The sequence below is a fragment of the Helicoverpa zea genome, chromosome 31 (genome assembly GCF_022581195.2).
Source record: "Helicoverpa zea isolate HzStark_Cry1AcR chromosome 31, ilHelZeax1.1, whole genome shotgun sequence".
In the NCBI taxonomy this organism is placed as follows: Eukaryota; Metazoa; Arthropoda; class Insecta; order Lepidoptera; family Noctuidae; genus Helicoverpa; species Helicoverpa zea.
This window is the reverse complement of record NC_061482.1, coordinates 4,146,725-4,171,410: the sequence shown is the minus strand read 5'-3', so window position 1 is coordinate 4,171,410 and position 24,686 is coordinate 4,146,725. Positions and strand designations below refer to the sequence as shown.

The 24,686-nt window shown below is 35.8% G+C and overlaps 1 protein-coding gene across 3 annotated transcripts in view; it reads right to left on the bottom strand.

Annotated features, from left to right (window-relative positions):
• LOC124644865 (neprilysin-2) overlaps positions 1–13,467 on the bottom strand; it is a 34,073-nt gene extending 20,606 nt beyond the window's left edge. The window contains exons 1-2 of one of the 3 annotated variants that reach the window (XM_047184497.1): positions 13,410–13,467; positions 4,129–4,179 (exon numbers count right to left, since the gene is read on the bottom strand). In XM_047184497.1, coding sequence (XP_047040453.1) covers positions 4,129–4,145 — 17 coding nt within the window. In that variant the 5' untranslated portion in view covers positions 4,146–4,179; positions 13,410–13,467. Of the gene's footprint in view, positions 1–4,128; positions 4,180–13,170 lie in introns of all 3 variants that reach the window. The other 2 variants (XM_047184496.1, XM_047184495.1) reach the window with 2 other exon arrangements.
• Between the last annotated feature and the right edge of the window lie 11,219 nt (positions 13,468–24,686).

The following is a 24,686-nucleotide window of genomic DNA, read 5'->3' as shown; positions in this document are numbered from 1 at the left end:
TGGTTAGTTGCAGAATTTTAAGTTAGTTCAAAATCTTCCTGTTCAAATACCACACAAAGTAATTAGACAAAAGTAAACGCTTTTTCCATATTTTTTTAAGTAACTCTAACTTCGTTAGAAAAATAACCATATGTATGTTATTTTTATGAAGTCAAAGCTTGAATAGGGGAAGTAATGATGTCAATTGCTCCAGTTTGATATCAAAATAAAATAGCGAACTAGGTAAGACCTAGGTAAGCTCTTGTAAATCTCCTGCATGTTCGTACAAATTAGAGCACTTCACTGCACCTGAGGAAGCAAACCTACTTATAAATGATGTCATAAGTTTCTTACGTCTGAAGATAAGAATAGGGTCAAAGTACCTGCAGTTCAGTAAGCTTAACACCCACGCCGAATGAACCCCATTGCATGGAATAAAGCGAATAAAGTCAAACTGACAGAAGTTTTTAAGGTGGGAAATCATCAGAAAATGCCTTTTTTACGGTGAACATAAAATGACCCCTTCCGCTATGCGTGCAGCTTGTCCTTCTAGCGCCCTTTGTGTACCAGGATCGTGGTGACTCTTTCGAATAACCCCGGCAGGAAACTTCCAAACCTTGGACCATCAATCTTTTTGAGGAAAACATTTGATATTGAACACCAAAAACTACTTGGTATGCCACATGGAAAACACCCACAAAACTTGCGGTGTGAATGAAAAAAAATACCACAAAACCAAAATAGTTTTTGTTAATAAAATATTTTTGTTTAATTGCTATTTTTTACCTGTTGTTTTGTGGTTATCAAGATTTTGCTATTATTAGATAACACGTGGCTTCTATAATTATATTCTAATATACATAATATTTTCTGCGGTTTTCTCGATGCGTAAGAGGAAATATTCTATGCCGGTAATATTTTTGAAGACCATAGCTATTTTTTATCTATGTGTAAAGATGACTGATTCATTGCCCCAATGTCATGATAATATTATCGTTCTAAAATTTTCTCAGGCAAAGGAGGAAAAAGGTTGTCTCGATACAACGTGCAGGTGTTTATTTTTCCAATATTGTCTATTAGCATGGCCGGCATTGCCCTGTAACCGGCCAACCATCACGACCACATACAACTCTATGTGTTTGTCACACGAGCTTGTGACGTCACATGCTATATCTGATTGCCCTTTAATTGCTAGTTTCTTGCGCGATGCCACTACAAAGTATGGAGTATAGTAATTTTTGTACATTTTGTAATCTATGCTATAGTATTGTTATGTTGGAGAAGCGTTTGTTTGAACGCGCAAATGTTGGGTACTACGGAACCGATTAAAAAAAATCTTTCAATGTTAGATGTCCCATTAATCGAGAAACACTATAGGCTACTATTTCTTTTAGTGCTGAATATTTCCAGGACCTGCCTTCTTGCTTTGCCACAAACCATAACAAGATATAAAATGACTTACTCAAAAGTATCCCAGCTAAAATTAGCAGCAGTCTTTAAAAATATTCGTCAAAAAATTCGATCTCAGCTTTTAGGTTGAAATCGCTCCGGTAAATATCCGATGGGGAATGAAAAGTCAAACACGCCTTCAAACTGCCTTCGAAGAGGAAATGTATTCGGGACACAGAAATTACGTTAATCAGAGCAATGTGAATAATTTATAAAGTACTAGCTTCCACCCGCGGCTTCGCCCGCCTAGAGTTCGGTAATAACGCGTTTCCAAGAGAATTCTTCAAAAGTCCGGGATAAAAACTATCCTATGTTCTTTCTCAAGGTCAACTCTATCTCTGTACCAAATTTTATTAAAATCAGTTCAGTGGTTTAGACGTGCAAGCGTAACAGACAGACAGAGTTACTTTCGCATTTATAATATTAGTAGGGATTGAAATTAGGTGCCAAACTGCCGGACGCGGAGATCACAAAAACAATGACGTAAAATCACACTTAGAAGAAAAGGTGCTAATCATTTAGCCGTGCTATCATAACAAACCCAGAAGTGTTTTATATCATTTGGGTTGTGTCAAATACATCATATGTAACTCTTAATTTTGAGAACGTACCGCGGACTTTGGAGGTTTATATTACGTACGCGGTATGTCCGTGTACATAGGTAAATTATGTCAGATCTGAACCTGAGCTGTAATCTCTTGAAGTACCACTTTGGCGCTAGAGTAATGATACTTCTTATTATAAGGCAACTTTCGTGCGTTCAAAATGGGAAACTCCGGGTTGCCAGTATTCAAAAATACCTGGGTTGGTACTAACAGTCGTGGTCTAAGATATAAAAAAAACATTGGATAATCAAAATCTAACCTAACGTGCAGATAGTATGTAACCGTACATGATGTAATTATTTTAAACTTAACTTCTTAACCTTATTTGAATGTATACTATTCTGATTAAAATTCCACGCTGCGCATTTTTTTACGTAAAGTATTAAACGTTTGGGTAAATACTATCTAAGTACTTCCTAGAATAAAACTAAAACACATTGGTACATATTTTTTTCAGTTTTAAGTTTTTCTCTTGCTTTCAGCTGCGTTCAGGGGGACTACTTCCCGTAAGCGAATAAAATATCGAGTGTGTCGTTCATAATCACATTAAATTCTATCACATGTACTTCATGATATTCTATAGCGAATTGTAAAAAAAATAACATAATCCATTCAGTGGTTTAGCCACAGGAGTCATTTTTCGTTTTCATAATTTACAACATCATGTGTAAAGCAGAGATAAAGTTACGGCCCTTTCACACGGCAGTCCAGTTTTTTGCAGGATACCGTTTTTTGCAGGATCCCGTTTGATCGCAAAAGATATTATATGCTAGTGTTCACACGAGCAAACCGCATGCAGGATCCTGCAAAATGCTGTTCCCGTCGATTTGTGCGATTCGGTTTTGTCACTTGATACTGGATCGTTCGTCCAGTAAAAAGCGGGAATCCTGCAAAAACGGACGCTGTGTTCCCACGTAGTTCAGTTTTGCAGGATGCAGTAAAATGCCGGTCCCGCAAAACTGGACTGCCGTGTGAAAGGGCTGTTAGGAGTATCGAATGTTTTGATCAGTTGACAGCTGTCAGTTTTCAAGGGAGAATTTCAACTGTTTGTAATGACTGACTTCTATATGGTGTTCTAATTTTCGCACATTTTTATTCTATTTACTTTGTTAGAAAAATGCATTTTTTTATTTTTGCGTATTTTTCTTTTTTCTTTGTGTTAATCGACTTCATTTAATGTGATTATGAACGACACACCCGATATATCCCATGACATTAACATATGAAGTCGTTTTCAAACAATTTTCAGTAATAAATAATCTAAAGATCAGCTCTTAGACACAAACTCACATACCTGTTTAAAATAATTAAATAGTAAGAAGGTATAATAATGTCCAAGAATGAAGCATAAGTTAGGAAATACTACACTACAAAATGTTTGACTGAACCGTAGGCACATTTTCTCACTAAAATATGTAGATATTTGTAGTTTCGAAACAAACAGTGTGTAAGTTAGGCCGCGGGCACACTATTTATAATGTATAAATTGTGGGAACTTCGAGATAAGTGGATGAACCTCGTTAGATAGCAATACTTAATAGGTAATTTACATATTATTATCTCGCTGCGACAAACTTTAGAGAATAGTTTGGTCGAATAGTACATAAATACGGCGTCACGCTGTGTTGTTCTTCAATGGCATAAACGTTTGAAAATAACTAAAAAACATTTGACTTGACGTTGATAATGGATAATGGGTAAATTATAAAAACGTAGTTTGGGACGATAATAAAAATAATGTGACAAATAGGTACGTGTTTATATTCGAACATGTAATCTAAGGCCGTTGAGTAGTAAGAGGATTAGGTCCGAAAGACCAGTTTCCATTTTCCGTAGCCCAGCTGTGATGAGCACGTGTAACTACTAACTACCTCGTTAATACAACGGTTTTAATGAAGATTGCTTAGACTGTCCGAGATAAACTGTCAATTTACTGACGAAGGCGTTCCAAGCCATTACGCAATAGTAATCTAGTATTGAGTTTATACGAATTACAAGTGCGACGCGACTTCTTACATAGCTGGGTATAATAGTTTGTTAGAAATGACGTGATTGGTAACTAACAATTTTGTTATTAATAAGACAAGGTACTCACTTCACGTTGTTCCTCATATCGTAGTTTGTTGAAATGTATCCTGCGTCCCCACTGAAACAATGAAAACTTTTTTTAATGATTTCATAAAACAAGTAACAGGTACATTTCTATAACAATTCTTTGCCATGAGGTGCACAAATTACGAAACAGACTTCTATTTAAAAGCCTCGATAGGAAGTCGATACGAAAAAGTCCTTGAACGAATTGTTTGTCGGACATTCTGGTTGTGAATCAGGGTGCGATATCCACTAATTCTTACAAAACGAAGACAATGGTGTCAGGACACGCTTGTCAAGCCGCCTGGTCGACACTCCGAGTCCGCTATAAATATTATTGTAGAACAGGTGTTCATTGATTTAGTTTAACAGTATAATCTTCTATCTACTTATCCTATATTCTATCTTCTTATACTTATATAAAAATGAATTGCTGTTCTTTAGTCTCAGTAACACTTGACAATAGCTGGCCCGATTTGGCTTAGTTTGATGTTAAAATGATCTTAAAGGTCTAGGGAAGGTTTAAACGATACGAAGTTTGTTAGGTCAGCTAGTATTTAATAGAAATCGTGCCATAGATTCCTGTGAGAGAAATGAGAAATCTACATTGGCTGGTGCGTGGGCGCGCCCGGTCCGACTACTAGGAAACTTGGAATCGTATAAGTTGCCGTCAGCCAGTGAGATTTGCTAATATCAGCATTAACGCGATACTCAACGAACTGTTTCCTACTTTGAACCACGGAGACCACGTAATCTTGTCAATTATACGTAAGAATTGCAGTTACAATAGGTGTACCTTGCATTGTCTATATGCACTTTTACGCTCTATACATTTACAGGATTGTTCCTTCTTTACTGATATATAAAACAGATATATTTTCATTTATTTTTCTTACAAGGTGCCTTATTAAAAATGACATGACATGAAATTTTAAAATTAATCACTGACTCACTAGTAATTATTCAGCTCGCATAGTAACTCAGATATTTAAGTACTCATTAAGAAATTTTTATACAAATATTTGACATCTCATTAGCGTTTATAGTCTTTATAATAGGTAAATTGTTACCCGGTCATTCTCTTGATCGACAGAGATTCATAACTTAACATACTTAAATACGCTTACTCAAATATTATTCTGGATTAGAAAATCTGAGCTAAACTTTTATGTAAACATCTCCGTTACAAAATGACTTTAATTAAAAAAGTTAATGAAAATAATCTCGATAATATCGAATCCGCTTTCGTGATTAACTACCAACGTTATCTAACTATAACAATGTAACTTTGTTTGACGCTGCATTGTCGTCAAATTGATTCTATTAAAGAACCTAAATGCTTTCAGTTCTCTTATAACATTACACATATGACGTATGTACATACAAATAGAATAATATTAACGTTGTATTAAACTACACGGACGTCATTGTTTTCGCAACCGTTTGTGATAAGGCGGCTAGAAATTATTTACACACTTAGAAACACCGTTTTCATAAATGGCTCTTGCCAGTATACACAGACAGTTTTCTAGAATAAGTATACAAAGTGAAGATCAACAAGGCAGTTCACTCCAAGCTTACCCATCATTTTATAATGCATAAACATTTTTAGAGCCATCTCCTTCGATCCTTGCGAGACATGCGAACGTAAGCTAAGCTATATCGCGCTATAATAATAAATAATGTTATAACCGAAGCTAGGATCGCATCCAACTACATAATGAGTTTAAGTGGAGCTTCATGAGCTAGATAACGCGAGAACTCGAGATCCAGGTGACTCCAATGACTACGGCATTGATAAACTTGCGAGTAATTCAGTTTCTCACGTACATTAAGTAGGATGCGCACAATTTGTGCTGAAACACCACACCAAGACTCGGAGCCTCCTGAATTAGGCAAATCAGCGGGTTTCATCAAATCAAAACTTGGTAACGAAGCACATAAGTTATTAACACCGCATGTGTACGACAGTTAGTATATAATTAAGTCGGTTGTACTCATCCGGCGTGTATCTCGTTCGCTGCAATTTGTATGTAAGTTGATAACAAATTGTGCGTAACATTTTTCTAGAAAGCAATGCATAATGGTGAAATGCTGCACACGATAATCACGTTAGGAATTTGCTGCTAAGTGGTTAACATAGAACACGAGAATTGTAAGTTTACCATGTACCATGATTTATCGACAACTAGCCGTTTCTTGCGGAGCCACCTGCGCCACTAAGGAACAACTTCCCGCAACAGGATTAAAAGTTACCCATGTCCTTTCTCAGGCTCTATTCTATTTATGTAGCAACAGTTCTAAAGTTTTGGCACAGAAGTAGGACAAACAGACGGAGTTACTTTAGCATTTTTAACATTATCCGGGATTTCACAATTTCGAGAATTTGGAGAATCACCTAAATGCGTATGACTACTTAGAAGAAAACTTAGTACCTTTTGTAAGTATCTCTGTCCCGGCACACATAACACTCACAGATTAGAAGATATTCCTCAATTACACACTCTCCGGCTACAGATGCGAAGAGAAACTATTAATGATAGGTACTTACAAGTCTAGTTTTCTACTCCAATATAGATTAGATCAAACTAGTAGGTATAAACCAGTGTCCCGGTATACTTGTCAAGTAAACTTATAACTTTCCCGAGGTAGTTTGATCACAACATTTCATTGGCTTGACCGTGAAACTTGCCGGAGAAATGACGGCTATCTTACGGACGTTCCCAATATTCAAACTATCTGTGGTTTTGCTAACTGGAGATAGGAAGTTCACCTTACTCATGTCAAATTCTATCTTTTGTAAGCGAATCGACAGATCTTTTATTGGTAATTGCCATTACTGGGTATTCTCACTAGCAGAAATTTAGAAGTCTTTTATATTATTTGCACAAATACCTTTATTTGGATAAGTCATCTCACATATGAATTATTTGGGCGTCTGTTAATGAGACGTGCAAATATTATGTATTAAATAGTTTAACATATCCACTACATTCGCCAAATTGGTGAATAGATTTTGCAGCTAAACATAAAACTTTAAATAATACTCCGTTCATAAATTTTTTAATAAAGTACTAACTAGTTAAGTAGCTGTAATGGTGTTTACCAACTTTAATTAAATACCAACTGAACCATATTGAAACCGTTTTTTTTTAGCTAATAATGGAATGCCTAAATACAATACGCAGAACAATTAAGATTACAATTTTAATAAACTTAGAGTACCTATAAGTTTATGATATTTACACTCATTTGAAATACTAATTATCTACAAGAAAAAAGTGGTGGTTCATTTACCTCATCAAATAAGTTACGAAATAAGGTAGCTCTCTCCAGTTAAAAGTTCATAATGTAACAAAAAAGCTAGTCCCGCCAACTACCTAAGTACTCCTTAAAGCAGTCAAATATTTCAGAATTATTCAAGTGTTCACTTACGCAGTAAAACGAAGACATTTATGGGTATTGAGTTCTGCGAGCCAAATAGATCAAAAACTACTAATAGTTTACGATGATTGAACTGCGTACAATATCGTGTATTAGTGTATCAATATTTTATACGTAGTGGCCTTTTTGTCTTGATTCGGGAGCGTAAATCAATAGATATGCAATATCGTTCAATTGCTCCAGATGGCCGCGAACCGAATTGTGACTGACGTATGAAACAACAACTATTGTTACCAGCTTTTCAACGTAGATAGTATTAGTGTTATATCGTTTTGAAATTACGAAAATATGTTTTAACTAATTTTTAATCTATTTCAATTTAGTGAACATGTAAAAATGGCTCTAATGAGGTTCAAACCAGGGCTTAACCCCAGTTGTTGCTACTTGACGCTCTCTACTATTTTAAAGAAATCAACTTTTACTGAAATCTATTAAAGACAAGTTGACATTAAGTAATCGAGTTCATTAGCCTCACAGCTCTTAAACGTAACATCGACGTATATGGTTCTAACATCATTCGTTTTCTCTTTCCTAAACTTTAGAGCTGTACTCTCATCCTAATGGTCGATTATCACGCAAATAGGCTATAAAGCAAAAGCACTAGATCTGTGCACCTGCACGGATCTTACGGAGTTACAGAATTACGGATAATTACTGCTAATACTTATTAATACTAGTTGGTACTGCGCAGCGGGCAAAAGCATCGACATGTGGCATAATAAAAGGTGTTATGGTCTGAATATGAATTAATTTATAACATTATTATAAAATAAAGACCTATTCAAATTCAATATGAATGTGACGCGTTGGATAGAAAATTGTTATGTGTATAATGAATAAATATATGACTATGCATTGGAAAATGCAAGAGGTGAGCGGCAGTAGGTAAAACTAACTTTTTTAGATCGGAAAATCAGTATGGCTATTTAGCACACAGTTTTGTATAAAACAAAGTTGTAAGCAAATTAGCAAAACTTTTCAACACAAAAAACAGAAAAAAAATATTCACGAATTTTAATTCATACTTCATTTTACAATTTTTTCTTTATTTCCTAGAAAAATAATCTTACCAGCATTTTCTTAGGGTACCGTAGGTGTATTTACAAACATAATATCTCAGTCATATAATGTTTTATTATGAAACATGTAACAACAGACGGTTGCTTATTTTGTGTGGGAATCGAACCTGCAGCACTTTGGTGTTGGCGTGCGTTGGCACGCCAACACCAAAGTGCTTTGAACCTTAGCTTGGGGCAGGTCAGATATGTATGCTGCGGAAGAATCTGGATTCCCGCGGCCCCGCGCACACGTGCAAGGAGGACACAAGGGGGTTTTAGCCGGTAGGAGTCCGGCATACCCCTCCGCCTTTCCCCAGGCGGAGGAAGTCCATGAGGATTTCCCCCTCCCAAAAAAAAAAAAGGTCAGATATGTATCTCAGAAGGTACTAGGTATGTATGTTAAAGTAATCATCTTCAAATGGCATAAACTTTTCTTATTTCCGATTTTAAATTTCAAATTGCTGGGGAGTATGTTTCATCACTTTTTCTTGCCAGCAAAAGCACATAGGAAGTGGTGAATTGCTTGCGTTTTGGGGGCTGTGTTTTGTAAATTTGATCTTCGAAAATTGCTGATTTTAGCCTACTTCCTGAAAATAACTTTTATCTTTTCATTTAAAAAATAAATAAAAGGCGATTCATCGATCAATTCATATATGAAAGCTGAAAACCGATCAAATCTCGATGGATAGAGAGTAGAAATTGTCCATAGCAAGACACAAAACAATAAATTGATAAAAACCGAAGTACAGTGTATAATGCATTCCTGACTGCTATATAGGACACGTCGGTACCTCTGCTTTTACTGCCGACGTCAATTTTATGATGATGGGATGGATTACATCTTCAACAGCATTTTTATGAGTGGTATTAGTAATAGAATGAACGGACCAATGTCTACCGGCACACGATCTGACGTTAAAGTACTCAAGTGGCTTAGTATATAAATAAAGGCTTATGTTTAACTGATCACCAGAAATAGTAACAAATAGCAGACAAAAATAGTAAATGATCACCAAAATGAAACTCGCATTTTAATGTAAAATGATAACCAAAGTTTTAACACTTTGCTATCCCATTTAAGTGAAATTACTCCAAAATAAATCATGCGCAAGCCAAAAATAGTAAATGATCACCAAAATTAAACCACCATTTTAAAGTAAAATGATAACCAAAGTTTTTACATTCTGCTATCCTATTTAAGCAAAATGAGTCCAAATAAATCATTGTTATCCCAAAAGTAGTAAATGATCACCAAAAGTAGTGAATGATCATCAAAATTATACCAGCGTTTTAATATAAAATGATAATCAAAGTTTTTACATCTTGCTATCCTGTTTAAGTAAACTGACTCCAAAAAAATAAGTTCGGCCTGATACAATAAATGTAATTACATTATGGGGACCCTTTTCCTGCACTAGGGTGGAAAATTGTCTATTGCATGCCTCTAAACAGTGCGATAAGAGTGTGTTTTCGAGGGAGTGTATTGAGAAACACATTCTTCTTCTTCTTTCTCCTGCCCTGTTCCCAATTTTACTTGGGGTCGGCGCAATATGTCATTTTCTTCCATTTTCCCCTGTCACTCGTCATACTGACACTCACGCATGCATTGCAAGCCGGACACATAACTTAATATGGCATCATAATACTTTATTTGATAATAAGCCTACATTTTATGGCAATCACAGTGACTTATTTAGGCAAAAATAATACATTAATTTGGTCGTCAAGAGTTGGTGATCATTTACTAAATTTGGTGGTCGAATACAATTTAAAGTGAAGTCGTGACTAAAATAGCTGGTACTATTACATTTTTAGACTTTATTTTTCTGGTGTTCAGTAGATTTTTCTGGTTGCAAAACTAAGGGTATCAAAGCATTTTATGGTGGTCATTATATTTGTTCCCATAAATAAAACTCAGCCGTGTTTTATGCTTTACCTCGAAATACTCAAACGTTACTTTAAGTTGTAGTTATATTTCTGCAGTTTATGTAAGTGTGACGAGAATAGTGGTGTTTGCCTAGTCTCTTAAATTGAGTAGCGTTTCAATATTTGGCCGTAAGTCCTCCTAAGCTAAGTTGTTACTTAATGACTGTTAGGAATCTACGGCACGATTAATTATATGCGATATTTGCCATTTCTTGATTGCCATTCTCCAACTGAACTCCTAGTTTTGACAGTTGTAAGTTAAAAGTTTCACTCATATGAACTTCTGGTTTATTTTTATTTACTTACTGCAAACCATGTTGGTTAATTTCGAATGAGCAATGAAAGATGAAGTTAAAAAGTCATTGTGGATTTCAGTTAACAAAAAAATGGAAAGATATAGTAAAACTAAAGGTGTAAAGGAATAAAAATATTCTGTTTGTCCCTTGTTAAACTTGATGGGTTAGTAGGACAAATATGAACGTCAGATGTATGCAGAAATGTTGTTATATTAGGTACCCACTTCAAAGCAGCCTTACAGTCAAAGTGCCATAATTGTCGGTTTTGCAAGTGTTGTCTAAGGAAAATTCGGAAAATGGGGACTATATTAAAATTTCTAATTAGCAAGAAATTATCTTATACCCTACCTGTATAATGTGTGCTGTAGTTTTTAAACATAAGTCACATATTTTATTAAGATAAAACTGCAAAGGTATTTAAATGATTCTTTGAGATAAAGAGTTAACTTAATACTTGTATAATTTTCTTTTGCAGCAGTATGGTAGCTATGCCACCTAAGCAAATAAACCTGTATTTAAATATTTGTTCAGTCACCCTGCTCTCATTAATATGGAACTCAAAATAAATAAGAGAAACTTATGGAAAACTAACTTCTGAGTTCTGTTCGACCCTTTTAAACCCTTGAAAATTTGAATTCCTAATACCTTATGATGTAAAAGTAAAAATAGAATATCATAGATGAAGTTTAGTTATGCAAATTATCGAAGTCCAAGTGAACTAGAAATTATTGTATTAGCTGTGTCTAAGGTATAATAATTATTATAACATCATTGTAACTAACTACTGGTACATATTTTATTCCGTATTTAACTGGCCTCAATAAATCTCAAAATAGCATCAATTGTTTCATTATCAAGTTACTTTTTATTGAGTATCTTTATAGAATATTATGTTAAGTACAAGAAATGTACCTGAAACGCTTTTGGATTTCTTAAGCTTCCGATAGAAAAGAACTAAGGAACCTGCTACATATGTATGAAAGTACGAGTAAATGAACCTATTTCTATACTTAATTACACAAAGTCTTCCGACACATTTCTTGCTTATTGTGCATCTATGCATTATTGTTTATCGTTCTATAAAATTTGAACTATTTAGGGCCTTACTACAAAAACTTTAAACCCTGTTTTACACTTGTCTAATAAAATTTTGGCTGCAAAATTAACCATATGTCAACGTCATAATTTGACACATTTTTAGACAAGGCATAAACTGACGTTTAAAAGTTTTTGTGGTAAGACGGTAAACTTCAGGGTTCCAAAATGTTTTTTACCAAAACTATCCTAGAATCCTAGCCATGATCACCACGGTTGACATATAAAATCCGCTTTAAAACATTTTGAGATTTTGAAAGTATAACATATTATGTTTTGTAAGATATCGAATTAGGTCAAACTGCGAGTGTCTTTGTTTTGGCAATAATTACGATAACATCTTAATTGCTGGAAATTTGCGACTTATTTAAGTACAAAACAATGGCCGACTGTCTCAGTCTCGATACACTGCGTAAATATGGAATTTAGAGCGAACATTTTACTTCTCTAATACATTGATAAGTTTTTCTAAGTTTAAATATAATATAACTTTAATTATAACGCGCTAGTTTTGAAAAGTCACAACTAATAATTAGTTTCCAACAAACTAAGAAGACACAGGCTATTTATGCACATAATTTTGTTTCTAATTCGCGAAAATATTATATTCTTATACTACGCGGGTAGTTACATAACGGCGAAATATAATTCAAACATGGCAAAAATATCTAATGTTACACGCACGAACATTAATTTGAAAAACATCGGTAATAGCATGTTTCGGGCACACAATAAGTTGTAAATGTCACACATCAAGCTATAATGCACACCTGTTCATTTCTTCTATAGAGCTATGAAACACAATACACACATAACAATTATTTCCTGGCTTGTTCAACAAATTACCATTTGACTATTTACGTGTTTCTAATATACAAACATATTGACTGTACTCAGCTTCCGATATTGAAGTCCACTCTCCGTAAAAAGTTCAACACTTGTTGCAACACACATAAAACTTGATTAGTTATTACTTACACTTTGTCATTTGTGCTTATCTAAATTTACGTTTATTCGTTTCCATTGACGTAATTGAACAAGCTACAAACAATGATTTATTAGCAGATTGCATCTCGTTAAGTTTAACGGCATGTAGATAAGTCGGTAGTAAAAAAATAATTATTTTCGTGTTTTAAGTATTTTTAAATAGAGAAAAGTAAAATCGCAAAGCACAAACGCATCGATAAGGGTGAAATGAGTTTGAGAAGATGTTAGTTAGGGACTCACCTCATTGGACCGGGTAGTTGTGTTAGGTTAGCGAGGGACTTACGCGGGCTGCATGCGGTGTTCGGGAGCGGATCGCGAGCGCGGGCGTCGCGGGCAACAGGCGGCCGAGTAGTACCGGCGGCGGCAGCGGGTGGCGTGTTGTGACTGCGCGGCTAGGCACCGACACCACTGCTAATTAGGAGGGCGCGTGTGGCTGCAGACGGCTGCTCGGCCAGGTGGTCGAGTGCGATGGCGCTCACCTGAGTTGTCCACGGTGCTGCACAGTCGGCCGCGGCTTCGGTGTAGGCGCGGTGCGACTGAGTCGCGCGCCCAACCGCCATTCTCTTTTATACACTTCCCCTACTCGGAGGACTCCGCAACTATATTTTTTCTGTGAAAGACCTACGGGTCCTAGGTACCGTTGACCCGTGACGACAACCGTATGTCCAGCTAGCCTATCCTTGTAAAAACATTATTGTCTCGTTTGCAGGTTTGCAGGTCAAGCGCGCTCGATGTGCTACATTAACGAATGTGACAGACTTGTTAGGCCTACATGACAAAGATTGTTTTGAAGTTTTCAAAACAGTTGGACAAACTTTTCAGATACTTGCCATACTTCATGGATATTATTCATATATATGTAGTATGTAGGACGCATAAAATCTCTAGAAATTTTTACATACTTAGTGCATACTTGGTTGAATGCCTAAAAAAAATTTGAACTCGGTACATAAAAATCTTAATCGAAAAGCCACATAGAGCACGAGTTCATCTTATAAGCCTTTACGAGTTAACACCAAAGATGGTACTTTCCACGGCCTATTACAGTATGCTCAGTCCTGTCCTCATGTTTTTGTTTTAGTACCGGGAAAATTTAAAATTTAAGGTTTGGATTAAAGATTACTGACAAGTCAACATGCCTAAACAAGGGAAAAAATAAACGCCTTTTCTATACAACGTATCCATTAAGGATATGAATATATTCATAGTGAGTCTCAGGTTTATTATTTTAGGCTGACATAAAATCATTTTTTTTTTGCATGAATATTTTCGGCGTGTTATTATGGCGGCGGGGCCTTTGTATAATGTAGCAAAATGCGCTCGAATAATAGACCAAGTTCGAGCCAAATGCAAAGGTTTCGTACCACGAAAAAGTCAGGAGCCCCTAAAATATTTATTTCATTTTATTTTTCAGTAATTGTTATTGCCGCGGCATCAAACGGACAGTCGTACAGGGAAGTCTGAAAATGGGGTACTGTTTACCCTTTGGATGCGAAACCATAAAAATGTTGAATGACTAATTTTATTTAAAATCGCTTTTTGCAATCTCATTATTTTTTATGGCGTATTTAATTAGCAGAGAAATAAAATGATCTTCATTTATTTTTTAGTGATATTTTCAGCTTTATTTATTTCTTCGCACCATACTTGCTAAATAAATATAAAAGCATATGGTTCTTTAAGTTAACGACCTCAGTCTATTGTGCTAAATACATATATAATCTATACATATAATAAAATGATAGGAAAGTCAAAACTGTACATTGAATATTTTTTTTAAAGAATACTTGGGGGGTGGTCCATAATCGATTCTGAACCCAAATATGTCGTTTTTAGAATTTTTGTCTGTATGTCTGTTTATCTGTTTGTCTGTATGTTTGTTCCGGATAAACTCAAAAAGTACTGCATGGATTTAAATCAAATTTTGCATGACTATTACCTAGGGGCCGGTTCAACACATAGGCTATATATTATCACGCTATCACCTACGGGGGATGAGCAATGAACGATTAAATGAACGAAATTTGAAAATTTTAAATTCTATATTGCCCACGCAGACGAAGTCGCGGGCAACAGCTAGTGTTATACAATATATGTTACAAAATAAACAATATAAAACCATATTATTTAAAAGTAATTCTAAGTTTCCATGTCCGAGTACAGATAAAATTCGTATTTAAACGTTAGTTGAATGCAGGCGTATTTTATTCTCTTGTTATGTAAATCTTTATTTAAATTTAAATCCCTCAAATAACTGCACGTTTCTTTCGAATATATCCAAATATTGTAAGAATGTGGCTGTGTATAGGGACTTATTTATGCTCTTTGTTACCGATCAATGTGCCCAGATTTATTTACGATTATCTTATAGGCACTTATACTGTACAGCTCAACAGTTTGTTTACTTGGACACGCTAATCTCAGAAGCTAGCTAGACTGCCTATATTTATTATTATTTTTAGCTTATAATGTCCCACTGCTGGGTAAAGTCCTCCCCATTTCGCATCCACACTTCCCGATCTTTCGACCTTGTCCACCAGTCTCGATGGTAGGCGTCTAGATCATCTTCGATTAAAAAATTCTTTAAGTTTCTGCTATAGGTAATATTTTTGAGGAAGGCTACAAATTACTTTTTATTCGGATGCACGGAGTATTTCCCATGAGACGCGTGTGAAACCAGCGGAATAATGTATCAACCAATACAATGTGTGTTATTGAAAAATGCCTATTTAATAAGTCGCAAGTCAAACATCATCAATGTAATATGATCCACTTTTGGTAAACCGTAAATTAATAATGAAATTCCCACATTTCATCTCATTTTCTCAGCAAATGATGAATACTTGTACGTCCCGGAAAATCAGCATTTATTCAAGCTTTATTAATGTCTTCATTTCCATAGACAATTTTGCGAAACAAGGCCACTTTAGGGACATTACAACGGTTCCACTTTTTGAGCAATTTGAATACGACACAATTTTGTTTCGTGTTAATTTGATATGTCATTTAAATAATGCTTTCTCATACATATCTTGGGCTGAATACTAAACGTTGACACAGAAGTATAATTTATCTAATTCTTCCGGTCCTGTTCCCAAGTTATATGGCGTTGGCGCAATAAGTTTTTTGCTTCCTTTTGTCTCTGTCAGATGTCATACTAATATCCTCTCCCTTCTTGTTCATGTCCTCTTCCAGGCAGTTAATCCATCTTTTCCTCGATATCTCGATCTATCTATCGATCTCGATCCTCTGCCTCTCCATCCTTCCGCATTCATACTTAACACACTCTTTGTAGCATTATTTCTGACGTTACTTTATAAGCTAACAAATAGAAGGAAACCCAAAATGTGATGGGTAAATTAGGCAGGAAACGGAAACCATCAGAAACACAACATGGCGCTCAGGATTCAAATCAAAATAAATATCGTGTTACACAAATTGCTTTCCCTGGAAACACAATTTGGCGAACATTACAAGAAATTAAAACATTTGTAAGTGCTGTTCATTTAATTTGTGAAATAAAACATTTTATGTTAGCGGGAAAATGTAGTCACATTTTTACATTTAAATAGCTGATATGGGTAAAGTTAGTTTATTGAAATAGTTCCTTTTGGCGTCATGGTTACTCAGTGAAGCAATCGCTATGGCGGTACCGAGTTGCCCGCCAATTATTCGTAAAAGTCACTGGCGTGTTTGATTACTTGCTTCCTTCCTATTTATCTACTTAGGTAAATAACAGAGACTCTGTAGGTACAGTAAGCCCAAGTGAATGTTGTCTATTATATAATCATTTGAAAACTTCAAAACGACGAAGGTATTTCCCCTTTCGGTCCCGGTCACGGACCCGGCTCTAGCCATTTCGGCACCTCGGGCGTGTTTTTCTTGGCGCCCTTTTACTCAACTACCAAAAAAAAGGAGGTTCTCAACTTCGGGCTCTGTTACATATTTTGGGGATTGAAAAGCATACAAGAAAAATCTCGGATCCGGAGACCCGGCAACTATTCAGGTTGCAGGGAAAAATAAGTTGACGGTGGGTGAGGTCAGATAGGCAATCGCTCCTTGTAAAACATTGGTACTCCATCCAGATAGACTGGATGCCGAGCCCGACATAGTTGGGAAAAGGCAGATGATAGTGGGTCGTGAATCAGACGTCAGTCATTATTTCAGCAAAAGTCATTTCACTGTTGAACATAGGCTCTTTCCAAAATTACTAGTTAGAAAAGACCTGCTTCTAGTGTTCTTGAGGGATTAAAGTGCATTTCATTTTCTTCAAGTTCAACTCAAGTTTTCCTTTGGATTATGAAATACGACATCCATCCAAATTAATTTATTTTTAATATTTTTCCAGCTAAAAAGAGATTTTCTTAATTACGTAACCAAAATCTAGCTCTTCAAAATGACGAAAAAAGAAGTTTAAAAATTTTTATATGTACCTTTTACAAAAGTTTTTACGGAATGATATACCTAGTTACAAAGTCCAGTGAAGCTTTGTAGCAGAGATAGAATATGCATCGCTTCGGTTTTTCCCTGAAAGTTCGGAAAAGCCCAATGTTGGATTATCACATATTATTAAACAAACAGGATTAGTACAATAAGGGTGTGTTTCAACCCGTCGGTTACAGTTTCGTAAATCAATATTTATCTACGTTTTGCTCACTGACCTCTCTTACTAGTTAGTGGTTTAATGATCATCAGCCTTTCTATTGTCCCACTGTTCTCACGCAAAGAAGGATTGAGTTTTTCTTTTTTAAGCAATGGGCCTGTGGATTTTTGTTTTTCCTTTCAATTTCAGAAGCTTGTTGCAGCGAGCTTAATGTTTTCAATAGCGGATTAGCCGCTCAGTTTTTCCAAGCGACATTGCTCGGATTATAAGAGCGGTCGCGCGCGTATGCGAGCAACAACTATAGTTGCCATCCGTCCGGGGTTCTCCGGATTTTTCTTAAGATTTTTGTGTAATAAATGAGGCCGTCCGGGGGGGTTTTCAAGAAGAGTCCGGGGAAAACCCAGACACTTTTCATGTAAGGAAGTTATTTGAATTGGATATTGTTTTGTTTAATTTTTTTTCGGCTACGTTCGGGTTTTTTCGAATGTTTGTTCGGGTTTGGCGTTTGAGATGGCAGCCCTAGCGACAGCCAACAATTTGCAACTGACTTACAAACGATGACTTAGTTAACGAGCGGCATAGTCCGGAATGTGTCGCGCGTTTACCTGCACTCAGTTTTCAATCAAAATCCGCTAGTGTTAAATCAACGTCCGATTATGCAGTGTCCGAAAAAGCTGGTCTAAAACTATGTAAAACGTCGCATATTTCCCGTTTTTGGTATTTTTTTTTATTATAAGTGACTTCATATCACGATAAAACGTGTTATGTGCTAATCAACTAATTTCACGTGACTCCCAATACAGCTCATTGTTTTGGGTGTTCTATTAGGTACATATTATTATGTACCTATTATAACTACCAAAGTATACCTAAGTGTAAAATGGCGCTTACGCCATTTCAAGCCAAGTCCTATTATAATAACCAATCAATAATAAATTGATTGATTGTAAACCATTGAGGAAATTCCATTTAATCATTATTATTCGAATTTACCTGTTTATAAGTTTAAGATCTAAAATTTAGTAATAATTCCAACTCAGACATAAAATGAGGCAGAAAAAAAATCAGTTGAGATGTGTCTACAGTGTTCAGATTTCGAATACTATTACCCAGTTTCAACCATTAACTTTAACGATAACCAAAGCATAACCAGCCTCACACCCATTGGGCTAAAAGGCGATTTATCAACTGAAAATGATTTGGTTATTGATATATGCAGTTAAATGGTGCAAGCACACTCAAAACTAAACGGTTGGCCGACAGTTGATCCGATGCGATGGTTGGAAAATCTTGATTCCAATCAAAGTTTTCAGTCAGTCTGACACCAGTTAAATACTTGATCTTTGTAATATGCGTACCTACTCTACTACTACCATTCATCTTCATACTGATTTATGATCCCGAACAAACTGTCGTCCGTCCGACTAAAAGTTTGCAGCGTATACTCGAAGTGTATCTGTGTATCCTTCTCCGTGTGAGAGGAGCCCTGTGCCCAACAGTGGGACGATAAAAAGGCTGTAACAGTAACTCGAAGTGTATAGTTGAAAATGATATAAAAGATAATAAGATTCATCACAAAGCGATTTTATGTATTGCGTTGTTTATGTACCTATGTTTCTTGATTAATACTACGTACAACATAAAATACCTATCTATATATGTAATTGTACCTATTATTGAACTTATTAAAGTTTATGTATATAACAGATCATTATATACAGTGATAAAAAAGTAATGGTTTAACATGACTGTTCATGTACTTACTACAAGATTTTCTTAAGGAAAATGCTGGACAGCTTGTATGTATTGATTAGGTACTTAATTTAAGTTTTCCAACATTTTCATTAGAATCAGCGCTTATGTTTGCTTTTAAATATCCGATATTAATTAGAGATTAATTGTCAAATATTATTTAAAGTACAAAATCTATAATTTGCATATTGCAGCCGCCCGCAACATAGTTGGGAAAGAGGCTGGAGGATGGAATTTGCAAATGGCAATCCTAGCTAATATTTTAAACACGAAAGTGTCACAGTATGCCTGTCTATCGCTTTTACGCCAAAACTGTAACGATTAAAAAGTGCACGTTAAACCTGAAAAAGGACATTGTCACTTTTTAACTAGATGCGGAAAGTAGTTACTAAAAATATAGTTTTACATATGAGAAATGTGGGTTTTTAACGTCGCTGAAAATTAAGAGCAAAACTGATTTTATGGAAGCGAAATGTCAGCTAACTCTGCAGAGCAGATTTTTAGGGTTTCGTATCCAAAGGGTAAAACGGGACCCTATTGTTTTCGCTCCTCTGTCCGTCCGTCCGTGACCAGGCTGTATCTCATGGAACGTGATAGTTAGAGAGTTGAAATTTTCACTGATGATGTATTTCTGTTGCCGCTATAACAACAAATACTAAAAACTAAAATAAAATAATTATTTTGGGGGGCTGCCATAAAACAAACGTGATGTTTTTGGTCATTTTTGCTCTGGTACGGAACCCTTGGTGGGCGAGTCCGACTCGCACTTGGCCGGTTTTTGTTAGCTTTTAGTCTAAAAGTTCAAAGGTCATGATCATGTAATAATTTTCTTCATAGTGTTACATCGTAGTAAATGAACAACGACGGACAGGCGTTAATGCATTCTATACCGAGGGCTTGAAAACGTGACAAAACTAATATTTCTAGTACGAACTAACTGGGCCTAACATAAGTTGAACAAAATTTTAAATTAAACTGAAAAAGGCAACAGCAGTAAGTCGGACAAAAATCTATATTGAAAGGAATATTGATTGTTTGTTTAGGTTTAGGTCGAATAGGCTCCCGAACTACGGAACCATCATCTCCTGAGCCTTTTCCCAACTATGTTGGTTTCGGCTTCCAGTCTAACCGGAATCATTTGAGCACCAGTGCTTTACAAGAAGCAGTGCCGGCTTTAACTCTACTAGCGCCCTGGGCGAGATTGCTACGGCGCCCCCAACTACAATTCAAACCCATACGAAAAACAGAGACATAATATGTAGTTACCGATTGCGCGAGCGAAGCGAGCGCGAATTTTTTTTTATAGTTAACAAGTCAAAGCAAAAATTACCTAAAATGTAGCCCAATCGTACATAAGTTATTGCTGGTTGGTGAATGCAAAAACACGGGAACACAGGTTGTGATTGCGCGAGCGAAGCGAGCGCGAAATTTTTTGTTATATTTTAGAACTCAGAACAAAAATGACTTAAAATGTAGCCCAAACGTAGATAACTCTTGTTGGTGTTGGCGCCTATGAATTAAAATTTTGGGACTTAAATTAGTACCATAAATATAAACTAGAAGTTATTTTCTTATTAATAAAAGGACGAAAACGACGCTAGCGTCGTTTGTAGACAAAACAATTTTCAAAAATAAAAACAACTATAAAGTGAAGCAAGCCCGAAAAAGCTTTTTTGAGATTTGGATCACTAAAAGTCCTTAACATATATAATAAAAGGTGACTGTGGAGCGAAGAAGCCGCGAGCGAAGGGAGCGCGAATTTTTTTGAGTATTGGGACATTAAATTAAAAGTAGCTATATGTGAAAAAAAATGTAAGTGTAAAGTAAAGAAACCGCGAGCGAAGCGAACGCGAAAATTTTTGAGTTTTGGGACATAAAAGTAGTGTATCTAACGCGCGCGGCATTGTATGACAATACATTAATTTAATTGAAATTTCTTGGTCCAGGAGCGTACCGCGGCGCCCCTGAGCTCGCGGCGCCAGGGTTATTCGAACACCCTGCACCATAGGTTAAGGCGGCCCTGATGCTATCCATACATTTGGATACAGTTCTTGTAAGCTGCGATCTTTGATGAAATTTAAAACAAAAATAGGAGTAAAATTCTAATCAAGGATTGGTTGGGGGCGCCTGCGGCGCCCCTTATGTCCGGCGCCCTGGGCTGTCGCCCATCCGCGCCCTACCCTAAAGCCGCTACTGACAAGAAGCGACTGCCTATCTGACCTCCTCAACCCAGTTACCCGGGCAACCGGAACTATGGAACCAATTTGGATAATTCTTTCATTGCAAGGAAGCTACACTATCTGCGCTGAACATGGGGTATATTTTTCTTGGCACGAGATGAAGTTTACCCGGGATGTGGGTGAAACCGCGTGGAACAACTGGTAGTGTTTAAAAGGCGACAACGGTTTTCATTCCAGTAGGGTTAGTATGCAAATCCGAACTAACTTATTATTTACACTTTTCTACATGTTATTTTAAAAGAGAGAAGATGTGTAAGTTTGTGTGTATGTAATATAACAAATGAGCTCTCACAAACTACTGGACCGATAAAAAAATACGTTTAGAATTCCTTAATCGCTGTCCGGGATATAGGAAGCAGTTCCCTCGTAACGCATGTGAAACAGTGAGAAAAAGAAAGTATTTAATTAAAAATTCAGCTGAAGTTGGAGACGTTTTTATCTAGGTGCGCGAAATAGTTCTTTTGGAACGCAAGTGGAACCGTGGAAAAAAGGTAGTCATAATATATTCCTTGGACCGTTAGATTCTATATTTGATCTTGAAGACGAGAAACGGTATGTTTGTTTTATCATACTTAATAGTTAAAGTGCTGTTGGATTATCCAGTTTTCAAAATAGCTTACAAATGACTTTTTATAGTAATACCTGGTACTATTTGTTCGCACATAGGTGGTTTGATATTTTTGAACTGTTATTGTAAGAACTAGCTTCTGCCGGTGGTTTTACCCTTCCTTAAATAACTGAGCTACCTTACACCATTTTTTTTTTCAAATCCAGCAAACCGAAAGGTCATGAGATTGACGTGTTCAAAAAACTAACTCATCAGCTTTATAGGTAACATTAATGATTAGGAAAATATTTAAATATACAGAAAATAAATATTTATTTACGCCTAAAACTATATTTCGTATACAAAATATATATGTATGATTTACTTTAAATATCAGGTTGTATCAGATTGTCTACCTAAAAACACAGTTTTATTCTGGTTTTAGAAAGTAATTTATGTTTCTATAACCCGAGCTTGTTTTAGTTCACGATTTAGTTTCGATCTTTATTTACTTAATACGTTTATTTTTTTCCTCTTCCATTGATCAGAATCATTCCAAAGGACAATGGGCACTTTGTATGGGATTGGGTACCCGCTCCAACAGTAACGTATGATATATCATTAGAAAGGTATTCACAAGAAGAATCATAAAAACTATGGGGCCTGCCTCAATTAGCTGTCCGATCCGAGTAACGATAAAAATTGAATCTACATAGAAACAAGTATGTCATCCATATATACAACATGTAACGTAATTAACGCACACCCTCAAACACCCCAATTAGAATATTATGTTATAATCATAATACATACACTGAATTTTTAATTTAACATGTATATGCATTGTTATTTACTAAATTAGTTATACCAATTCTTGGAGAACTTTTTGGTCATACTACTACGAACGCAAATATCGCGCCGCGCCGCTCGACTCGACACAACATAACGAAACTACGGAAAAAGCCGACAATACACGAAGTCTTATTACTTTGAGTTACGGTCTATTTGAATTTGTTTTGACTGTACAAGGTTAATATGACAATAATTTCCGTAGTTTTAATTATTTTTGGGATAAAAAATTACCTATTTTAAAAATGATATAAATCGATTCAGTAAACGATTCTGAACAAACTAGTTTCAGGATGTGCGTTAATTAAGTTACATGTTGTATGTATATGTAAATTCATTAAGAGGCATGTGTCGTCAGTGTAGCTTAATTTTAAACTCAGTTAATAGACATCTTACATTGATTGAGATACACTCTATTATAATCTGTGTTTGTGAATAAATAAATAAATAAGTAAAATAAATCTAAAGGTTGTAATAGTCTATGGAGTCATACTACGAAAACACAATCGTCATCTGATTTGACAAAAGTTCTTTCTATTCATCTTGTTTTAAGAAGAAATTCATCATTATCTCAGCACCTCTTGAGGAGCCAGATTGAGTCGTAATATGTACTATGTTAACATCGTCTCCTGACTTTTCAACCTTAATATAAGACTGATGCTGGCTGCTAATATGGTGGATGATAAAAATGACAAGTTTACCAATGTCACATATCCGAGCAGAATTTTGAGATTTTGAGGTGTTCCAGCTAATACATTCCGTACCGGGTCTATATACATTCTCAGCCTAAAATAAAAAGTCTGAAGAATAAACTGAATAAAAACCGGAACAGTGGTTGTTTTGATCAGGACATTTTTCAGAATCGACAGTACCTAAGTTTTTCGTAAAGAATTATAGAAAGTACATTCCTCTTTTTCATTCAAATATCTGACGAAGTAATATACAAATATCTGAAGACTGACAGACTTTCTGGCTTCTGGTTAGTCGCAGCAGCTGCAGAAAATGTACAAATGACAGCTTTGTCAGACTCAAAGCATATAGACATAGATTATAGCTGTTTCCTGTGAAAATTACTTACGCACCATACGTAATAATTTTCCAAATTGGCTGACTAGATCCAGAGATATTCACAACGTCACAAACTTTACTTCTTTTGTTTAGATAAATGGTCACATCCACAACACAACCTTGATCAATGAATCTATGCGACTGCTAAGTGCTAATCCTAATTATACTGTCACGTGAAAGAATGCACCTACGGGATAAGTAGTATTTTGACTATTCTATATTGCCCACGCAGACGAAGTTGCGGGCAACAGCTAGTATATACATATTTATAAATACATATCATAACACCCAGACCACGGCCAACAAGCATGCTCATCACACAAATGTCGACCGAACCGGGAATCGAACCCGGGACCTCAGGTTCGGCGGTCCGGCATGATGACCATTGCGCCATCGAGGTCGCCATCGAGGTAGATATTGATTAAGGCATAGACTAATATACTAATATACTAATATATTAGTATATTAGTCTATATAGTATATAGTATACTAATATATTAGTATATTAGTCTATGATTAAGGTTCTTCTAGGTTCGACGACTCCTCTCATTTTAACTCACGTAGTCAAAGTATTCCCTTTATATCCCTTGCGATTAGCCTTAGAATAGGTACTCAATTGAATATACTTACGAGTTTGGTTATGACGCCGATATTTTTTCTAGTTAAGCAGTGTAACTTAACCCAGAAAATAAAAGTA